The sequence below is a fragment of the Bufo bufo genome, chromosome 1 (genome assembly GCF_905171765.1).
Source record: "Bufo bufo chromosome 1, aBufBuf1.1, whole genome shotgun sequence".
Lineage (NCBI taxonomy): Eukaryota > Metazoa > Chordata > Amphibia > Anura > Bufonidae > Bufo > Bufo bufo.
Genome location: NC_053389.1, coordinates 821,063,506 through 821,085,245, shown reverse-complemented (window position 1 = coordinate 821,085,245; position 21,740 = coordinate 821,063,506). Strand labels below are relative to the sequence as shown.

Sequence of the window (21,740 nt, the reverse complement as noted above, 5' to 3'; positions counted from 1 at the left end):
ATGCTGAATACACATGATCCCTTAGATGACAAAAAAATAACAACTATATGGCAGCTTGCAAACAGACTGATTTTTATCCCTTGTACTCAAAAACAGCTGACTATTTTTAAAAAAGACCAACTGAAAAAATAATTTTTGGGCCAAAATGAGTAAAATGCAATCCCAAAAAATTGTTCTAAAGGTGTCCATAGCTTTTAACCCTTACAGGACATTGCACTGGTCTTTAAATATGGCACCTGCTCACAAACACAGCTGGTGCCATAGCCACTGGGTTTCTACTGGTTTACATCGCGGAGTCCTGGCCTGAGCAGAGTAAAGGCACAGATTTTGTCGCTGAACAACTGTACAATAAAATCTGTGGCCTTAATATGCCATAAAGTGGCTAAAATCCATAAGTAGTACGAAACAGACTGCGGATGTGGCTCACCTAACTAGTGTTGTGGATGAGGTGCTGCTGTTTTACTGGTTCACCCAAACCAGGATAAATAGGGTTTGAAAGACAAAAAAATCTTGATAGACAGGCACTCAAACAACTGGATATTAAAACCACTGGGATGTTGACAGTCCCGGATATGGTTGGATATACAATATACACCTTTATTTAGTATAACTCATAACATGTAGATAAGAAATAGATGAAAAAATAGATAAAAAATTATATAAAAGATCTAATATATATAAAAATATATAAATATTTATAGATTGATGTAGAGAAGATGATATGCAAAAAGTTGATAAATAATTATATAAAAATAACTAAAAATAAAAATAAAATTAAAATACAGTCAGTCCTGAGATGGTAAAAAAGAGTCTTTGAAATAAAGGGGCCAGTAAGAAATCCAGACGTCAATCTAGGTGATAGGTGAAATCTTCATAGGCTGTCCATTTACAGAACTATGGAGGTCTCTGATTGCCCAGGAGGGGTAGCTAACCGTTGATAGGGGATATAGTAATGTATTTAGGTCAAAAGAGGGGAGAATAGGGCCCTTCAGAATAAGTAGCCCCTTGAAATATTGAGGAGAATACACATATTGAGGAGAATACACATTTTAGGGTAACACAGACTTCTCTTTTGTAATAGACATTACTTTAAAACGGAGGTATTGAGTGATGGGCATGTATTACCACCGTGTGGCGTCCCACACTGGAACGGTGTAGTGCCCTAATACCTTTGATTCCCCCGCAGTCTGTCTTCGATGGTCCTGTGTTCGCGTGTGGCGGCAGCTCCTTGGCGGCGGCTCGTGGGTAGCGCACGCGTCTCCTCTGCCCGGCATCCCAAGTGGCGGTGACGTCACTGGGTGTTTTGATGTCCGCGTCAGCAGTGGTGTGTGATCAATTGGCGGTGTAGTAATGGTATGTTCTATATCCAAAAATCGGGATCCCAGGTAACTGAATCCTTGTGTGTGATCCTCCGGTGTTAATCCAGGATATGCAGGGTTCTTAGGTCGGTACCTTTTGGATAACGAACATACCATTACTACACCGCCAATTGATCACACACCCCTGCTGGCGCGGACATCAATACATCCGGTGATGTCACCGCTACGTGGGACGCCGGGCAGAGGAGATGCGCTACCCACGGGCCGCCTAGGAACCGCCGCCACACGCGAACACAGGACCATCGAAGACAGACTGCGGGGGAATCAAAGGTATTAGGGCACTACACCATTCCAGTGTGGGACGCCACACGGTGGTAATACATGCCCATCACTCAATACCTCCGCTTTAAAGTAATGTCTATTACAAAAGAGAAGTCCGTGTTACCCTAAAATAGGGGGTGTATTCTCCTCAATATTTCAAGGGGCTGATTATTCTGAAGGGGCTTATTCTCCCCTCTTTTGACCTAACTACATTACTATATCCCCTATCAACGGGTACTACCCCTCCTGGGCAATCAGAGACCTCCATAGTTCTGTAAATGGACAGCCTATGAAGATTTCACCTATCACCTAGACAGACGTCCGGATTTCTTACTAGCCTCTTTATTTCAAAGACTCTTTTTTACTATCTCAGGACTGACTGTATTTTAATATTTTTTTTATTTTATATAATTATTTATCAATTTTTTGCATATCATCTTCTCTACATCAATCTATATATATATTTGTATATTTTTATATATATTATATATTTTATATAATTTTTCATCAATTTTTTCATCAATTTTTTCATCAATTTTTTATCTACATTTTATGAGTTATACTAAATAAAGGTGTATATTGTATATCCAACCATATCCGGGTCTGTTCACATCCTAGTGGTTTTAATATCCAGTTGTTTGAGTGCCTGTCTATCAAGCTCTTTTTGTCTTTCAAACCCTAAAATCAATAAGTACCCGCCAAATTACGTAAATATGTGGCATACTTATTTTTTTTTCCAATTCCACCCCATTTTGAATTTGTTTTCAGATTCCCACTACAGTACCTTGTAAGCAATATTAAAGGGTGACATTAGACATTTCTACTTGTCCTTAAAAAAATAATAATAATAAGCTGTCATATGGCTAAGTGAACAGAAAAATAAAAAAGTTATGGCTCTGGGAAGGAATAAAAACAGAAAATCACCTGATCCTAAAGAGGTTAAAGTCATTTTAATATAAAAACTTAAGCAAGAATCAAGAAGCACAAAATGATTCTTCATTTGATGTGTCTGTATTGATTGAACTACAGCTTGATCTTACAGAGGAATGGCTATGATCTGATACTCAACCCAACTGCTGGTCTGAGCAAAGATGCATCATACAGCTCCATTATTGATAAAATGAATGTAAAAATTGCAAACATGAATAGTGAGTACCCAAAAAATGTGTCTGGTCTCAAGGTCTAGATAAATGCAATTACTTTGTCTAAAGATTAGGGGAGCTATTTTGTCTCCTTAAAGAGACAAGTTGTGGATGGAGCCATGGCGGCAATGCTCCACCATGCAAAGAGGTATCTCCCAGAGAAAGAGGAACCAACTGGTGGTGAACTCGAGGGTTCTTTCTCTGGGAGATACTTCTTTGCCTATCACCTATAGATTATTATAATATTGTTTTACATTTATCTATCATCTCCTGTAGAGACTTTTTGATTTCCTTATTTCTCAAACTGTATATCATGGGGTTGATCAATGGAGTAAATACAGTATACAGCAGAGATAGGATTTTACTAAGGTTTAAAGATGGTCCTCCTTTTGGGAAAAGGTAGACAGTCAGTAAAGTACTGTAGAACATGATGACTACAGTGAGGTGGGCACTACAGGTGGAGAAGGCTTTCTGTCTACTGATATTGGACTGGAACTGTAAGATGGTGACAATAATATTAATATAAGATATGATAATTATCGTGATGGGGATGAACAACACTATTGTGCATAACACAATGACTTCTAGCTCAATACCATGAGTATCAGAACAGGCAATTTCTACTAAAGGAACCAGATCACAAAATAAATAATCAATGATATTTGGTCCACAAAATGTCAGCGTTGATATTGTTATGCTGAAAATCATTGCACAGGAAAAACCTAACGCCCAACACGTGCCGGCCAATATCACACAACATGTACTTGTCACAATAGAGGTGTAATGGAGGGGATTACAGATGGCCATATATCTGTCATAAGACATCACTGTGAGGAGGAAACATTCAAATATTTCTGGGATACAGAAAAAAAAGAACTGAGTCATACAGCGTATAAAAGTAAGGGTGCTCCCATTATTCAGTAGGCTGTAGAGCATGTTGGGGACAATAACTGTGGCTAACCAGATGTCACTGACGGACAGGTGTGTAAGGAAGAAGTACATTGGAGACTGGAGGTTCTTGCTGGTGGACACCAGGGTGATGATTAGGAGGTTCCCACATATTGTCCCACAGTAAACCACCAGGAAAAGACAGAAGAGGAAAACAATTGAATGTTGGCTGGCTTGAAATCCTAAAAGGATAAAGTCATTGTCTGCAGTCTGATTGTTTCCCTCTATTAACTGCCAAAAAACACAATCATTTTAGAAATTAGTTTTTCTTGTAATATCATACAGTGCGAGACATGGAAAACTACAAATCTGATAGCATTAAACTAGTGGTAGACCAAATATACAGTATGAACATATAAGGGTTCATCCAGGATTTTTATATTGATTACCTTTCCTCAGGATAGGCCTTTAATATCAGATTGGTGGGAGTCTAACTCTTGGCACCCATCCTGACCACCTGTTTCTTTGGGCTCCACAGCCTCGTCCTAGGCCAGTAACACCACATACATCAGTCGCATGGCCTAGACACAGCTCAGTAACATTCAAATAATTGGGCTCAAGTTGCAGTACAAAGCTCTGTGCTCGGTAAGCTGTCGGTAGTTGGACCAGCACCGATCAGATATTGATGACCTACCCTGAGGATAAGCATCAGTATAAAATTCCTGGACAAATCCTGGTTATGTATTATGGTTATGTATTTTATTTTTTTAAAGGAAGAATTAATAAGAGCTAATTACCCCAACATGTTAGTAGTAAAACTACAATTCACAAAAAAGACCCCTCATAAAGATACATCAAAGACAAATCGGTTGCATAAACAGATAATTTTCAATATTATGTGTCTTTAAAGTTTTTAAAAAATGCTGCAATCACAACAAGCAAAATATAGTTATCATATCACTTCTACTGCATGGAGACAACCCTAAAATCAAGTCCCAGGAACAATGATCTCTTAGGCCTCATGCACATGAAGTGCACACAACATTTTTCAGGCTCGAATGTAAACCAATTCACTTCAATGGGGCCACAAAAAATGCAGAAAGCAGTTGTACAGTGATCTCACCTTATCTTCAGCATCTGAATTTATGTTTTGGTCTTTTTATGCAGCCTGCCATCTCTCCTCAGCTCCTTCACAACTTCTCCTCTACGTTCTTTGTCGTTCCTCATCTAGCTCTTCTACCACCTCTGTTCTAGCTACTCAGAACATATCTTTCATCTCCTCCCCCACCTCTTAATTTGATCTTGAGTGATAACTCTTTTAGCCTCAACTTCAGCTCCTCCACTATCTTTTATCTAGATCTTCTATCATCTACAGTATTTCCCCAAATACTACACCACCCCTCAATAGTTGTCTATCACTACATCTCTACTTATTGCACCCCCTCTCCTCTCTTTCTGTGCCTTCACTGACTGCTATGTAGCCAATGAATAAAGTACATGCCACAGTTCATACAAAGTTCTTTATGATTTTGTCCCCTGTATATTTCTTCACTCATCTCCAGATTACAACTCACAACTCTTTTGTCTCCTCTGCCTTCCACCCATATTTAGTCTCTAAACTAATGTAATTGTATTGTACATATTCAGTTTGTATTATAATCTTTTTGTTTTTCCACACCATGGCATAATTGTATAGTGAGCTTTGAAAGAACTTCCTACACTTCATGCTGCACGGATGGCATTGGTTCAGGAACTGTGTTTGGTCCATCAGCAGTGGGTGTCGGCTGTGTGATACAGTTGCAGTACTGAAATGGCTGGAATTGGAGTTTATAGACTGCATTTAAGGAGTTAACAGAGGATGAGGGCTCCCTCTTTTACTGGAGGAGACATGGCAACTAAGGGCCTAACCAATGACCCTATGTCTGCAATGTGCTTTTGCCTATTAGATCGTATTGTAAACACCATGAAAACGAAAATTCCAAGCAACAACATTATAATTGCTGCTTTCCACTCCCACGCCACCCAAAATAAAATAAAAAAAGAATAAGAAAAATGAATCAATGACTTACGTTATATTTACCCCTAACATGGCAATTAGGGATAAAACATCCAAAGTCAATTTGCATAAAACATTGTCAGTTCGAATTTGGTAAAAGTTTTTTTACAGTAGCAATTATTTTTACGTTATTACATAGTAACATAGTACATAAGGCCGAAAAAAGACATTTGTCTATCCAGTTCGGCCTGTCATCCTGCAAGTTGATCCAGAGGAAGGCAAAAAAAACTGTGAGGTAGAAGCCAATTTTCCTCACTTTAGGGGAATAAAAAATTCCTTCCCGACTCCAATCAGGCATCAGAATAACTCCCTGGATCAACGACCCCTCTCTAGTAGCTACAGCCTGTAATATTATTACGCTCCAGAAATACATCCAGGCCCCTCTTGAATTCCTTTATTGTACTCACCATCACCACCTCCTCAGGCAGAGAGCTCCATAGTCTCACTGCTCTTACCGTAAAGAATCCTCTTCTGTGTTTGTGTACAAACCTTCCTTCCTCCAGACGCAGAGGATGTCCCCTCGTCGCAGTCACAGTCCTGGGGATAAATAGATGATGGGATAGATCTCTGTACTGACCCCTGATATATTTATACATATTAATTAGATCTCCCCTCAGTCGTCTTTTTTTTAAAGTGAATAACCTTAATGCTGATAATCATTCAGGGTACTGTAGTTGCCCCATTCCAGTTATGACTTTAGTTGCCCTCCTCTGGACCTTCTCCAGCTCTGCTATGTCTGCCTTGTTCACAGGAGCCCAGAACTATACACAGTACTCCATGTGTGGTCTGACTAATGATTTGTAAAGTGGTAGAACTATGTTCTTATCACGGGCATCTATGCCCCTTCTGATGCAACCCATTATCTTATTGGCCTTGGCAGCAGCTGCCTGACACTGGTTTTTGCAGCTTAGTTTGCTGTTTATTAAAATTCCTAGGTCCTTTTCCATGTCAGTGTTACCAAGTGTTTTACCATTTAGTATGTACGGGTGACTTGCATTATTCCTTCCCATGTGCATAACCTTACATTTGTCAGTGTTAAACCTCATCTGCCACTTATCTGCCCAAGCCTCCAGTCTATCCAGATCCCTCTGTAGTAGTATACTGTCCTCTGTAGTATATATATACAGTATACTGTCCTCTGTAGTATATATATACAGTATACTGTCCTCTTCAGTGTAAATTACTTTACACAGTTTAGTGTCATCTGCGAAAATTGATATTTTACTATGCAAGCCTTCTACAAGATCATTAATAAATATATTGAAGAGAATAGGGCCCAATACTGACCCCTGAGGTACTCCACTAGTGACAGTGACCCAATCTGAATGTGTACCGTTAATAACCACCCTCTGTTTTCTATCACTCAGCCAGTTACTTACCCACATACAGACGTTTTCTCCGAGTCTGAGCATTCTCATTTTATATACTAACCTTTTATGTGGTACAGTGTCAAATGCTTTGGAGAAGTCCAGATACACGACATCCATTGATTCGCCGCTGTCAAGTCTAGAACTTACCTCCTCATAGAAACTGATTAAATTAGTTTGGCATGACCGATCCCTCACGAAGCCATGCTGATATGGTGTTATTTGCTTATTTCCGTTGAGATGCTCTAAGATAGCATCTCTCAGAAAACCTTCAAACAGTTTACCCACAACAGATGTTAAACTTACCGGCCTATAGTTTCCAGGCTCTGTTTTTGGACCCTTTTTGAATATTGGCACCACATTTGCCATGCACCAATCCTGTGGGACATTCCCTGTCAGTATAGAGTCCGCAAATATCAGAAATAAGGGTCTGGCTATGACATTACTTAATTCCCTTAGGATACGGGGGTGTATGCCATCCGGTCCTGGCGATTTGTCTATTTTAATCTTTTTAAGTCGCTGTTGTACTTCTTCCTGGGTCAGACAGGACACTTTTAATGGGGAATTTATTTTTTACATTCTGCATGTCATCTGACAGTTTAATTTCCTCAGTGAATACATTGGAGACAAAAATATTTAACAGCTTTGCTTTCTCCTCGTCGCTCTCTGCGACTCCCCCCTCATTACTCTTTAAAGGGCCGACACCTTCAGATTTATACTTATTAACATTTATATAATTGAAGAACATTTAAGGGTTAGTTTTACTCTCTTTGACAATTAATCTCTCGGTCTCTAGTTTGGCCGCTTTAATTTGTTTTTTACATGTGCTACCCTCCTGTTTTAGTGATTTATATGCTTTCTTTTTTGTCATTTATTGCTTTCTTTACAGTTCTATTTATCCACATTGGTTTCTTTTTGTTCCTTAACCTTTCATTCCCATACGGTATGTACCTCTCACAATGAGATTTTAGGATGTTTTTAAAGATATCCCATTTTGTGACTATTTTTATTTTTGAGGACTTTGTCCCAGTTAGTTAGGCCTATGGCCTCTCTTAGTTGGCTAAATTTAGCTTTTTTGAAGTTTGGTATTTTTGTTCCTCCCTGTAGAAACGCTCTTTTGAATGAAAATTGGAAGGTTATTACTTTATGGTCACTATTTCCCAGGTGTCCCCCAACCTGCATGTCTGTTGTTCTGTCAGGCCTATTGGTTAATACTAAGTCCAGTATGGCCGTCCCTCTAGTCGGGTCCTGAACCAGTTGGGAGAGGTAATTGTCTTTGGTTATTGCCAAGAATCTGTTTCCTTTATGAGATATACAAGTTTCAGTTTCCCAGTCTATATCTGGGTAGTTGAAGTCCCCTATAATAACCACCTCATTATGATTTGCCGCCTCGTCTATCTCGTTTAGTAGTAGATTTTCTGTGGACTCTGGTATATTAGGTGGTTTATAGTAAACTCCTATTAGTAATTTATTGTTGTTTTTAGCTCCATGTATCTCTACCCACAGTGACTCCACATGTTCATGTCCCTCACTTTAGACAAGACTTTACATAAAGGCAAACCCCTCCCCCTCTCCGGTTTTGACGGTCCTTTCTAAACAGACTGTAACCTTGTACATTAACTGCCCAGTCATAGATATCATCCAGCCATGTCTCAGTTATTCCCACTATGTCATAGTTCTCCTCACACATCACTAATTCTCCAGTTTTATTAGTCAGGCTTCTGGCATTAGTATACATACATTTGAGAGGTTTATGTATATTTTTTACCCTACACCTTTCCTTCTGAACTGTTCTAGTCCCTTCTTCCATTCCTCCCCAAGTCCCACTACCTTGCCCCCGGTCTCTATCTGCCCTATCTTCCCCTCCTATAATGTAATTTCCCTCCCCCCCAGTCCCTAGTTTAAACACTCCTCCAACCTTCTAGCCATCTTTCTCCCCAGCACAGCTGCCCCTTCCCCATTGAGGTGCAGCCCGTCCCTACGATAGAGCCTGTAATCTGCAAATAAGGCAGATTCTGCTTATTTGCATGTATTTCCCATATGCCCATATTTATGCAAATTAGTTTACATGACAAAACTGTATAGAAAGGTTATTGAATCCTATGTTAGGACAATCAAAAAGCTTTTTGTCACCCTAATGATAATGATCTAGGTGTGCAGGTCCACCCAAGCCATCCAACAGTTATGAAGCAACTTTGAGGCTTACTGGCTCTCGGTCAGATGAGAGCTGGTTTGGAATGTCTCATAGTGCACAAGGCTGCCATTGTAAGGTATGCTGACTGTATCTGTCTTATGGATAGATTATTGGCTTCCACATACTGTACCTGGCTTTTGTCAAATAGCCTTTGTGTGGTTGTCTATTGTATGTCATAGGTAATAAGAGTACAAGATGCATCCAGATGTCTACCCCATGCTGTTTCCAAACCATTTTGGTGGTGTTTCCTTTAATTTCTAACCTTTTCCTATGAACCAGGCACCCTCCTCTCTTCAGAGCAGGGGGTGCCTGGTTTAATGCTCAGGTTCTCCCATTGACTTCCATTGTGCTTGGTAGAGCACCCAAGCATCCCGATGTGTTCGGCCAGAGCACCCGAGCACTATGGTGCCCGATCAACACTAATATATATATATATATATATATATATATATATATACAGTACAGACCAAAAGTTTGGACACACCTTGTCATTCAAAGAGTTTTCTTTATTTTCATGACTATGAAAATTGTAGATTCACACTGAAGGCATTAAAAACTATGAATTAACACATGTGGAATTATATACATAACAAGCAAGTGTAAAACAACTGAAAATATGTCATATTCTAGGTTCTTCAAAGTAGCCACCTTTTGCTTTGATTACTGCTTTGCACACTCTTGGCATTCTCTTGATGAGCTTCAAGAGGTAGACCCCTGAAATGGTTTTCACATGACAGATGTGCCCTGTCAGGTTTAATAAGTGGGATTTCTTGTCTTATAAATGGGGTTGGGACCATCAGTTGCGTTGAGGAGAAGTCAGGTGGATACACAGCTGATAGTCCTACTGAATAGACTGTTAGAATTTGTATTATGGCAAGAAAAAAGCAGCTAAGTAAAGAAAAACGAGTGGCCATCATTACTTTAAGAAATGAAGGTCAGTCAGTCCGCCGAAAAATTGGGAAAACTTTGAAAGTAAGGTCTATTTGACCATGAAGGAGAGTGATGGGGTGCTACCGCCAGATGACCTGGCCTCCACAGTCACCGGACCTGAACCCAATCGAGATGGTTTGGGGTGAGCTGGACGGCAGTGTGAAGGCAAAAGGGCCAACAAGTGCTAAGCATCTCTGGGAACTCCTTCAAGACTGTTGGAAGACCATTTCAGGGGACTACCTCTTGAAGCTCATCAAGAGAATGCCAAGAGTGTGCAAAGCAGTAATCAAAGCAAAAGGTGGCTACGTTGAAGAACCTATAATATGACATATTTTCAGTTGTTTCACACTTGTTTGTTATGTATATAATTCCACATGTGTTAATTCATAGTTTTGATGCCTTCATAGTCATGAAAATAAAGAAAACTCTTTGAATGAGAAGGTGTGTCTCAGACTTTTGGTCTGTACTGTATATATATATATATATATATATATATATATTTGCACAAAATGGATAAAATATAAAAAAATAAATAACAAGAAAAACTATTCAAAAAAGGTATTGTTTGACTGTAGTGACCCACAGAGTAAAATTACCAAGCTCCTTATATCATACAAGACTAAATAATAGAAAGAAAAAAAAAGATAAAAAAACAACACACTGCTCAATCCTTAATGTTGAAAATAGGCCGGTGCTTAAATTGATTTGTACAAGTAATCACCATATTTCATATGATTTCAAGATGACTGTAGTAATAATAATAGTTTCATTCATAGCATTGTTTGTGTGTCACATAACAATTCCTGCAAAGACTGGGAATCTCCACAATGAATATGAATTTACATCAGATTTTATGGATTTTCCTGACAAGCCAGTTTCGTATTGATGATAATCATGTTGCATTCTTTGTTTTCTTGGAAATATTCTTCTTAGAAATAAATGAAAGGAAACCCGATAAAGTAATGATTCAGATCTTCAATATGACACAGCAGCTTTCTGGTGTAGAAAACCTCTGCGAGGTTCACAGGAGCAATGCCACTGCCTGTATATATAGTGTATCCACATAGTGAAGAGAATGGGCTGTGGAAACCAATTGTATAAAAAGTTTTACCATTACCTCATTTGTCTCCTGGTGCCGAGATCTCTGAGGAGGAAAATCTCTAATAATGATCTGCTGTCAAGAGATCTGTAAAGTTTCCAAAGAAAAAAAAAAAGGAAAACTTTACTAACTGCAGATAACTTCAAGCAAAACAAAGTTTGAAAACTAGTGTAAAGTTCCCTAAAACACATTCTATGTCAAATCCATATGTACTCATATGTACCCCAGACTCCTCTCTCCCCTTCATACACCTCTGTCTTCTTCATACACCCCTGTCTCCTCTGCACTCATATGTTCCCCAGACTCCTCTCTCCCCTTCATACACCTCTGTCTTCTTCATACACCTCTGTCCCCTCTGCACTTATATGTCCTCCGACTCCTATCTCCCCTTCATACACCTCTGTCTTCTTCATACACCTCTGTACCCTCTGCATTCATATGTCCCCCAGACTCCTCTCTCCCCTTCATACACCTCTGGCCCCTCTGCACTTATATGTCCTCAGACTCCTCTCTCCCCTTCATACACCTCTGTCTTCCTCAGACACCTCTGTCCCCTCTGCACTCATATGTACCCCAGACTCCTCTCTCCCCTTCATACACCTCTGTCCCCTCTGCACTTATATGTCCTCCGACTCCTATCTCCCCTTCATACACCTCTGTCTTCTTCATACACCTCTGTCCCCTCTGCACTTATATGTCCTCCGACTCCTATCTCCCCTTCATACACCTCTGTCTTCTTCATACACCTCTGTACCCTCTGCATTCATATGTCCCCCAGACTCCTCTCTCCCCTTCATACACCTCTGTCCCCTCTGCACTTATATGTCCTCAGACTCCTATCTCCCCTTCATACACCTCTGTCTTCTTCATACACTCCTGTCTCCTCTGCACTCATATGTCCCCCAGACTCCTATCTCCCCTTCATACACCTCTGTCTTCTTCATACACCTCTGTTCCCTCTGTACTCATATGGTATGTCCTGTAAGTCATGTTTCACAATGTTGGAGTTAAACTTTGTGCCTTTGGGTTTGATGCCAACTGGCATGCTGAAAAGCCCTCTGTGAAATGACACTAGTTAGGTAGGACTGAACCTGGTTGTTCAGACAGTACATCACCCTTTGGTGATATGTGTCAGCACCTAAAAAACTTCTTTATCATATTTGTGAAACTGAACTGGCTGCTGCTGTGGCTTCTTCTACTTGCCGTAGCAGAAATGGTGGGTGGCTCAGCTGGGTGCAGAGAGGAGTCTCCTTGGCAGACATGTGGGTGGCAGGCATCTGCCCGTCAAAAGATGTGCACTGGCAAGCTGCATAAACAGTGTATCCTGGTAACACAGCCATTTGGCCTCCCTTTTGGCAACAAGACAACATTCTCCCATTTTGCATTTATATAAAGGGTCTAGAAGCATGGCTATCATGTAATTATTAAGCTGCTTTATGCTAACAATATTGTAACGGGGTTCCGAAGGTGCACTCGGTGCCCCATTGCCCGCAGAACTGTTGCTTAGCTTTGGGAATGAGAATCTGTGTTTGACCTCATTCCCAGGGCGGCTTTACTGCTGGGTGGCTCCCTGCTCCTAGTCTGCCTTGAGCGCCGAGCTGATCACTCGGTGCTCAACTGGTTGGTGTGTCGGTCATGTGACGCTGGCCACGTCACATGACCCTCACTCCCCACTATAAATACAGGCAGCCTGCTGGCCACAGGTTGCCTGTTAATTTCTAGGTTCCTGGCTATTTGTTGGACTACTGAATACTCACCTGATTCTGTTCCCTGACGATCCTTTGCCTGCTCCTCCTGTACTGTGCATCCCTCCTGGTATTGTGACCTCGGCTCCCACCTGACTACTCTCTTAGGACTCCTCTTGTACTTCTCTACTCTCCTGGTATTTGACCCCGGCTTCTCCTGACCATTCTTTGCTTAACCCTTTGTACTGCGTCGCTCTCTTGGTTCTGACCCGGTCCGTTCATGTTCTGTATTTTGTCTTGTCTGTCTTCCCTACACGTATCCTAAGTTAGGGACTGTCATCCAGTTGTCCCCTGTCATCAGGACTCGTGAGGCAAGTAGGCAGGGCCAGGGGTGAGGGTGGAGCGCAGTGGTCACTATCCTTCCCCCTGTGTGTGTGTGGACGTGACCGTTACAAATATGCATGTCAGTTTGTAAGCAAGCAAACATACAACTTGCCATGCTCACCAGTAGTGTTGAGCAATAGTGATGAGCGGGAGGTGCCATATTCGATTTAGACTAAATTCGCGAATATTCGTCTCATATTCGTTGAAATCGAATATTCGTCATTATTCTAGTTATCGCGATTAATATGCGATTTAAATAATTGCGTATTGCGATTTTAACTTAAGGCAACTTTCCTATTGGTTTAATATCTAGAATTTGCGAAGATGACGAATATGACGAATGTATTCGTCATATTCCTCAAAACGAAGATAACAAAGTATTCTCCATCTTCGTTTTAGCTCCATATTCGTCAACTTCACTAATTCTAGCAATCAAATAGGAACGTTGACTAGAGAGACAGCTAAGTTTTTAATTCGCTATGCGATTATATTACTTTGCTTTTTAAAAAATAAATAAAATAATTATAATACTTGATAATTATTATAATTATTCTATTTATTTAAAAAAAGCTAATTAATATAATCGCATAGCGAATTAAACACAGCTGTCTCTATAGTCAACCTTCCTATTTGATTGCTAGAATTAGCGAAGTTGACGAATATGGAGCTAAAACGAAGATGGAAAATACTTCGTTATCTTTGTTTTGAGGAATATGACGAATACATTCGTCATATTCGTAATCTTCACTAATTCTACCAAGCCAACCATAGTAAACCAGGTCTAAGTTGAAATCGCAATGCGATTACTTCAAGTTATATTAATTGCATTGCGATTTCAACTTAGAGCTGTGTTTCTAATAGGTCTGCTTGCTAGAATTAACGTAGTTAACGAATATGGAATATAGCAGTGCTAAGTTGAAATCGCAATTCGATTAATATAACTTGAAGTAATCGCATTGCGATTTCAACTTAATTCTCACATCCGACAGTACATTCTAGTATGGACGCGTTCCCATGGTGATGGGGACACACCATGAGCACGGAAGTCGGCAGAAGCGGCAACGGGCACTGACTGGAGCAGCCAGGAAGCCAGGAATCCTCAGGACAGGTAAGAACTACTTTTCGGAAGTGGGAAAGAAAAAAATCTAACAATAAAAAAAAAAAGAATATTCGAAATAGCGAATTTATAGTGCTATATTCAAAATATTCGCCGATATTCGCAAAAAAAAATCGATATTCGAATATTCGCGCTCAACACTATTGAGCAAGCCCAAACTGTAAAGTTCGGGTCCGTACCGAACTTTGTGAGTTTAGGTACCCGGACCCCAACCCAAACTTTGCCCAAAAAGTTTGGGATTGAGTTCAGGCATTTAATAAAGCTTTTGAAAGGCTGCAGGGCATCCAATCAACAAGTTTTTAAGCTGTGGGCAGTTATTAGCCACCCCAGCCATGCCTACTAATGGATTGACTGTGATTGGCCAGTGCATCATGTGACCCAGTCTCTGTACAAGCTGGATCACGTGTACCACCACCCATCAGCTCTGAGTAGTGCAGGGACAGGAAGAAGGCAGTTGAGGCGAGGGAGAGTGTTAGGAATCTGGCTATTTGTTTTGTGGGTGACCTGACCTATAATGATTTCTTGTGGTTGCAATGCACCATCTTTGTAACCCTGACACAGAAATATAATAATTAATCTGGCTGTTAATTCTGTGGGTGACCTATAGTGTATTTTTGTGGGTGCAATGCACCATTTTTGTATCAGTTACACAAAAATATAGTAGTTAATCCATCTGTTAGTTTGTGGGTGACATATACCCATTTCGGCTGTGAGATACACGTGCACTTTATACGTGACAGGAAAATAAATATAGTTAATCTGACTGTTAGTTCGGCCGGTGACATATACCCATTTTTGGTGTGAGGTACACATGCACTGCATACGTGACAGGGAAATTAATATAGTTAATCCATCTGTTAGTTCAGGGGGTGACCTGAAAATGAGGAGACATCAAGTAAGGGACGTGGCCCTGGTCGTGGTGCTGCTGGTGGAGCTCCTGTTGCAGAGAGAGGACGTGGTCGATCTGTGCCAGCTACACGCCCAAATGAAACACCTTCCTCAGGTGCATGTAGGCGACAGGACGTTCAGCATTATTTTGTTGGCTTGAATACCGGTGTACGAATGGTGAGGCCATAGCAAGTAGAGGTGGTAGTAGATTGGATGGCTGACAGTGCCTCCAGTTCCTTCACATTGTCTCCCACCCGGTCCCCTGCTGAAACCGCAGAGTTAGCACCTGCAGCCCATGGACATCAGTCTTTCACCTCACCCCCCTGCAAATCAGCCAATCAGTCTGAGCCTCAAGTCATGCAGCAGTCTCTTATGCTTTTTGATTACTTTTCTGGCGGGGTTTCCGTGGGCCATTCACCTAGTCCTGCCCCAGAAGTGGAAGAGATTGAGTGCACTAATCCCCATTCCCCAACCACTTATGTTTTAGGATGTTGACATGGGAGGACCACCGCAGCACATCTCTGATGATGATAACGAAACACAGGTGCCAACTGCTGCGACTTTCTGCCGTGTTCAGATCGGCAAGGAGGGCAGGGGTGAAGAGTGGGTGGAAGATGATGTGAAGGATGATGAGGTACTAGCCCCCACATGGAATCAAGGTCATGCGAGTGACGTGTGCAATTCAGAGGAAGAGGTGGTGGTCACACATCGCCAGCCGCACAGCAAAAGAGAGAGCAGGGTACAAAAGCAGAGTGGCCGTCCTTTAGCCAGTACGCCTGCTACTGCCCACCGCACCCAGGGACTGAGCACACCAAAGACAGCTCCAAGGAGTTCCCTGGCGTGGCAGTTCTTCAGACAATGTGCTGACGACAAGACGAGAGTGGATTGCACGCTGTGAAATCAGAGCCTGAAGCGAGGTATGAATGTTCTAAACCTGAGCACCATCTGCTCAGGCATCTAAATGCAAAGCACGAGCTGCAGTGGAGTACACACATGAAAAAACACTAAAGATCTCAGGCTCCTCTTGCTCTGTATTCTGCTGCGGTCTCGCCCTTTCCTTCCCCTCTGGAATGACAGTGGCACCTGCCACCCCGCAAATAGAAGATGTGGCAGCAACACCACCACCTCCACCACCGTCACCCAGCATGTCCCCACTGTCCCATGGGAGCGTTCAGCTGTCCATCCCCCAAACACTGGAGAGAAAGAGGAAGTACCCCCCTACCCACCCGTGATCCCTGGCCCTGAATGTCAGCATTTCTAATGTCCAGGTCTTTGAAATGCTGTCATTCCGTCTGGTGGAGACAGAGACTTTTTAAAACCTTATGACGGTGGCTGTCCCACAGTACGTGGTTCCCAGCCGCCACTACTTTTCCAGGCGAGCTATCCCTGCCCTGCACAACCAAGTGGCGGACAAAATCAGGTGTGCACTGTGCGACCCCATCTGTGGCAAGGCCAACATAACCACCAATATGTGGACCAGTAAGCACGGGCAGGGACATTATATCTCTCTAACTGCACACTGGGTAAATACAGTGGAGGCTAGGCCTAATGGGGGATAGCATTTTGGCTCATGTCCTACCGCCACTGAGGATTGCAGGACATTTCTCATTGCCTCCTGTTGCCTCCTCCACCTACTCCGCTTCCTCCTCTACTGCCTCCTCATACTTTCAGCATAACACCTTCACCACCAAGTTCAGCACAGCCAGGGCGAACGACAGCAGGCTGTTTTGAAACTCATCTGTTTGGGGGAAAAACCCCACACCACACCGGAACTGTGGATGGGCATGGAACAACAGACCGATGATTGGTTGGTGCCGCTGAGCCTCAAGCCTGGCCTGGTGGTGTGTGATAACATGCAAAATCTTGTAACAGCTCTGGGGCTAGCCGGTTTGATGCACATTCCTTGCCTGGCGCATGTGCTGAATTTGGTGGTGCAGAGGTTCATGAAAAATTACCCCGATATGTCAGAGCTACTGCAGAAAGGGTGGGCCATCTGTGCGCACTTTTGTCATTCTCACCCTGCTGCTGCTCGCCTGTCTGTGCTGCATCGTAACTTCAACCTTCCCGCTCACCGCCTTATATGCGGTGGAACTCCCCCTTGCACATGCTGGAAAGACTCTGCGAGAAGCAGCAGGCTATAGTGGAGTTTCAGCTGCAGCGCACACGGGTGAGTCGCTCTGCGGAACAGCACCACTTCACCACCAACGAGTGGGCCTCCATGCGGGACGTGTGTGCCGTGTTGCGCTGTTTCAAGTACTCCACCAACATGGCCAGTGCTGATGACGCCGTTCTCAGCATTACTATCCCACTTCTATGTCTCCTTGAAAAAACACTTCGGGCGATGATGGAAGAAGATGTGGCATAGGAGGAAGAGGGGGAGGAAGAGGGATAATTTCCACGGCTATCAGACCAGTCATTAACAAGTGGCTCGGAGGGTGGATTCCTGCACCAACAGAGGCCAGGTTCACAACTGTCCATCCAGTTATGCAGGAGGAGGAGGAGGATGATGATGAGGAACCGTGTTCACAGCAGGGTGGCACCCAAAGCAGCTTATGGGCATCAATGGAGCGTGGCTGGAGGGATAAAAAGGACACAGGTGATACACCTCCCACAGAGGACAGCTTGTCGTTGCCTCTGGGCAGCTTGGACACACATGAGCGAATACATGCTGCAGTGCCTGCACAACGACCGCCGAGTTGCCCACATTCTAACCAGTGCTGATTACTGGGTGGCCTACCTGCTGGATCCCCGCTACAAGGACAATGTGCTGTCCTTAATTCCGTCACTGGATCGTGATCGAAAGATGCGCGAGTAGAAGCGCACACTGGTAGACGCGCTGCTGATGGCATTTACACCTGATAGCGGGGGCTTAGTGGAAGCACAAGGCGAAGGCAGAGGAGAAGGAGGAAGTCGCCAATGCAGCTGGGGCACCACCAGCACCTCAGAAGGGAGGGTTAGCATGGCCGAAATTTGGAAAAGCTTTGTCAGCACTCCACAACAACCAGCACCACCAGCTGATACGGAACATCTTAGTAGGAGGCAGCATTTCAGCAACATGGTGAAACAGTACATGTGCACATACCTACACGTACTGACTGATGGGTCTTCCCCATTCAACTTCTGGATCTCCAAATTGAGTACATGGCCTGAGCTTGCTCTTTACGCCTTGGAGGTGCTGGCCTGCCCTGCAGCAAGTGTATTGTCCGAATGTGTGTTTAGCGAGGCAGGGGGCGTCATCACAGACAAGCGCAGCCGCCTGTCCACAGCCAACGTGGACAAACTCACGTTCATTAAAATGAACCAGGCATGGATCCCACAGAACTTGTCTGTACCTTTAGGCTGAGTAGACAAGAATACCGGCCGCACCCAGCCATTGTTAGACTCCAGCGCATCTCTCTTTGCATTCTCATTGCATTACCCAATGTTTTGGTGTCTTCCCAAATTTATAAAGAATAAATAAATAATAAAATAATAAAGGAAAAAAGAAATAAAAAACAACAAAAAAAGTGTTGGCTACCTCCTCCACCGCTGCTTCCACCTACACCGCCACGTCCACCGCCCCCCCTCAACCTCCTATTTAACTTTGACCTCCACCTACAAGTTCAAGATGATTATTATATTTTTTTTTTATATTCTATGTTATTTTAAGTCATTTCCCTATCCATATTTGTTTGCAGGGCAACTGTTCTGCTCTTACCCGCATTTTGCTTCCTTTTGTAGCCCTCTAGCCCTTACTACGACTATTTTACAGACTTTTTAGTGCACCAAAGTTCAGGTCCCAATTGACTTCAACGGGCTTCGGGTTCGAGTTCTGGTCAAGTTCGGGTCCTGAACCCGAACTTTGACCCGAAGTTCGGCCTAACCCGGCGAACCGGAACATCCATGGGTCCACTCATCCCTAATCACCAGCATTCTTGAGAACCCAGTTCTTTTTGGTTTTGCCCAACTTTAAATTCTTTGAGAAGCTACCACTGCCTAACCTTAAAATAACACATGCTCCCTTCTGAAATCCTTCACCACTTTACTATGCTGCCCATACAGGTGCTCCAGCATCAAAAGTAATGAAGATCTCATGCTTATTTAATAAACTGATTATATTTCTGGATTCTTTTATGAGGTTGCTTGGGTGTGACAGTGTCTGCCAGGAAAATGATCTTAGGGAGTGAGAGGGGGTGAAAAAAAACAATCAGGGACAGTCAGAAATTGATTAATCAAGTGTAACGCTCTCTCCCTGCAGTGCCACCGGCATCCCATGCGTCAGGAGGAGCGTCAGGTCGGCGTCCTAGTCTCCATGATAACAAGGGGGCGGAGAGGTACCGGCAGTGCACGCTTCCTCAGCGTGGCCGGCGTCCTTCATCCCCTAGACAACGAGCAGGGGGGAAACTGAGCACCGATGGCAATGGATGTGCCGGACATGGGTCATGTGACGCTGGCCATGTCACATGACCCATTAATTAGACCTATTTAAACAGGTAACCTGCTGGCCACAGGTTGCCTGTGATTGGTCTTGCTACCTCACTAGCGTTCCCTGCATGTGTGACTTCCTTTGTTTGACCTCAGCTTGTATTTGACTTTTGACCTTGTGATACCCCTGGTACTGACGCGAGCTCTTGGCTCCTGACTTCGGCTTGAATTTGACTTTTGACCTTGTGATACCCCTGGTACTGACGCGATCTCCTGGCTCCTGACCTTGACTGGTATTTGACTCCGGTTGCAGTTCTTACCCATCCTGGGAAGCTTTTGCTTCTGTGTTTTTGGTCTGTATCTTTTGTTCCCTCTCTTTATTGTTTCCTCCTTTAGGCCCCTGCACGTACGCAAGCGAGGGACTGCCGCCCAGTTGTACCCATCGGTTAGGACGGACCATGCAAGTAGGTAGGGACAGAGGTGTGGGTGGAAAGTATTATCCCTACCTTTTCGTGACATCAAGCATATCGCCATGGATAGTGATGGAAAGGCCAGAATTCCAAGGAAGAATTTTGTGTGTGGTGTAAAATTGAGAGAAGCAGAGCAGCTGACAGGTAAAGAAGAAACAGAACCTGTGGCTATGCCTGCTATCAGAAATGCAGGTGCACCTCAAAAGCAGACACCTGCAGCCAAATACTTTCATTCCCCCCCCCCCCCATTTTCACAGAAATCCTTTTGTGTGTGTGTGGAGGAGGGGGATTTAATTAAGCTATATACAGTACATACGTGATTACTGTAGCAATACCTCTGGTGTGGCAGCAATCTATCAGCGTGTATTATGGTGAAATTTAGCATCAAGCCTCAATCATCTGTTTATGCATATTCAGTTTCCACACTGTTTGAATTAAAAAAATGTTAGGGGATTGTTAAATGTAATGAAACCATTTGATATGTATAATTACTACAAGACACAGGATAGGACAGCAATCTATCTGTGAGTGATAATGACAAATTGAGCATCAGGCCTCAAATGTCCGTTTCTGTGAACTGTATTTCCCCATGGTTGTAATTTCAATTATTTTGAGAATTGTTCGATTTAATTAAACCAGCATATAGGTGATCAGCACCCATACACAGAGAAGCACACAAAAGTATCTGTGAGGACTAACTAATTTAGACCTTCAGGCCTTTTTATTTTTTATTGGGGACTGATTATATTCAAACTAGCAGCATATACACTATAAGTGATTACTACAACAATAGACAGGGTAGCACACAAATGTATCTTGGAGTTAATTTGTCACAAATTGTTATAAATCAGGCCACTACCTAATCACATTCTTAGGCTAGTTTCACACTAGCGGCAAGGAACTCCGGCAGGCTGTTGTGGCGGGTGAACAGCCTGTCGGATCCGTGCTGCCGCTAGTGCACGCGTGCCCCTGGAGGCACGGGTGCACTAGCGGCAGCACGGATCCGACAGGCTGTTTAGCCGCAACAGCCTGCCGGAGTTCCTTGCCGCAAGTGTGAAAGTAGCCTTACCACTTGGTGGCCCTATATCAGTGTGAAAGCTTGGAAGTTAACACTTTCCCGAACACCAACAGTACATTTACATAGGCAGTCAAGCATTTAAAAATGGTGCCCGCTGCACGTGTCTGATAATTTAAAGAGTAGGCACCCAGCACTAATGTTTAATCCCTTTAGATGCCGTGGTCATATGGGTGTGCTCCGGCATCCCCTGGTGGGTACCAGGAAAGCCGGAACATGTATGCAGCAGCCCCTGTCCTCCTGTATGATGGTACAAGAGTAGAGATGTCCCGAACTATTCGCCGGCAAAGAGTTCCCGTTCGCGTTCACGTTCGCCGCGGCGGGCGAACATATGCAATGTTCGGTCCGCCCCCTATACGTCATCATTGTCAGCAGACACATTCCTCACACCTCAGAGTCAG

At 43.1% G+C, this 21,740-nt stretch overlaps 1 protein-coding gene across 1 annotated transcript; it reads right to left on the bottom strand.

Annotated features, from left to right (window-relative positions):
* Positions 1 to 3,019: 3,019 nt before the first annotated feature.
* On the bottom strand, positions 3,020 to 12,361 carry LOC120989473 (olfactory receptor 6F1-like). The gene is made up of 2 exons (XM_040417597.1): positions 12,263 to 12,361; positions 3,020 to 3,961 (listed from the first exon to the last, which is right to left on the bottom strand). Exons 1-2 carry the CDS (start codon positions 12,359 to 12,361, stop codon positions 3,020 to 3,022), a joined length of 1,041 nt encoding a protein of 346 aa, XP_040273531.1.
* Positions 12,362 to 21,740: the final 9,379 nt, after the last annotated feature.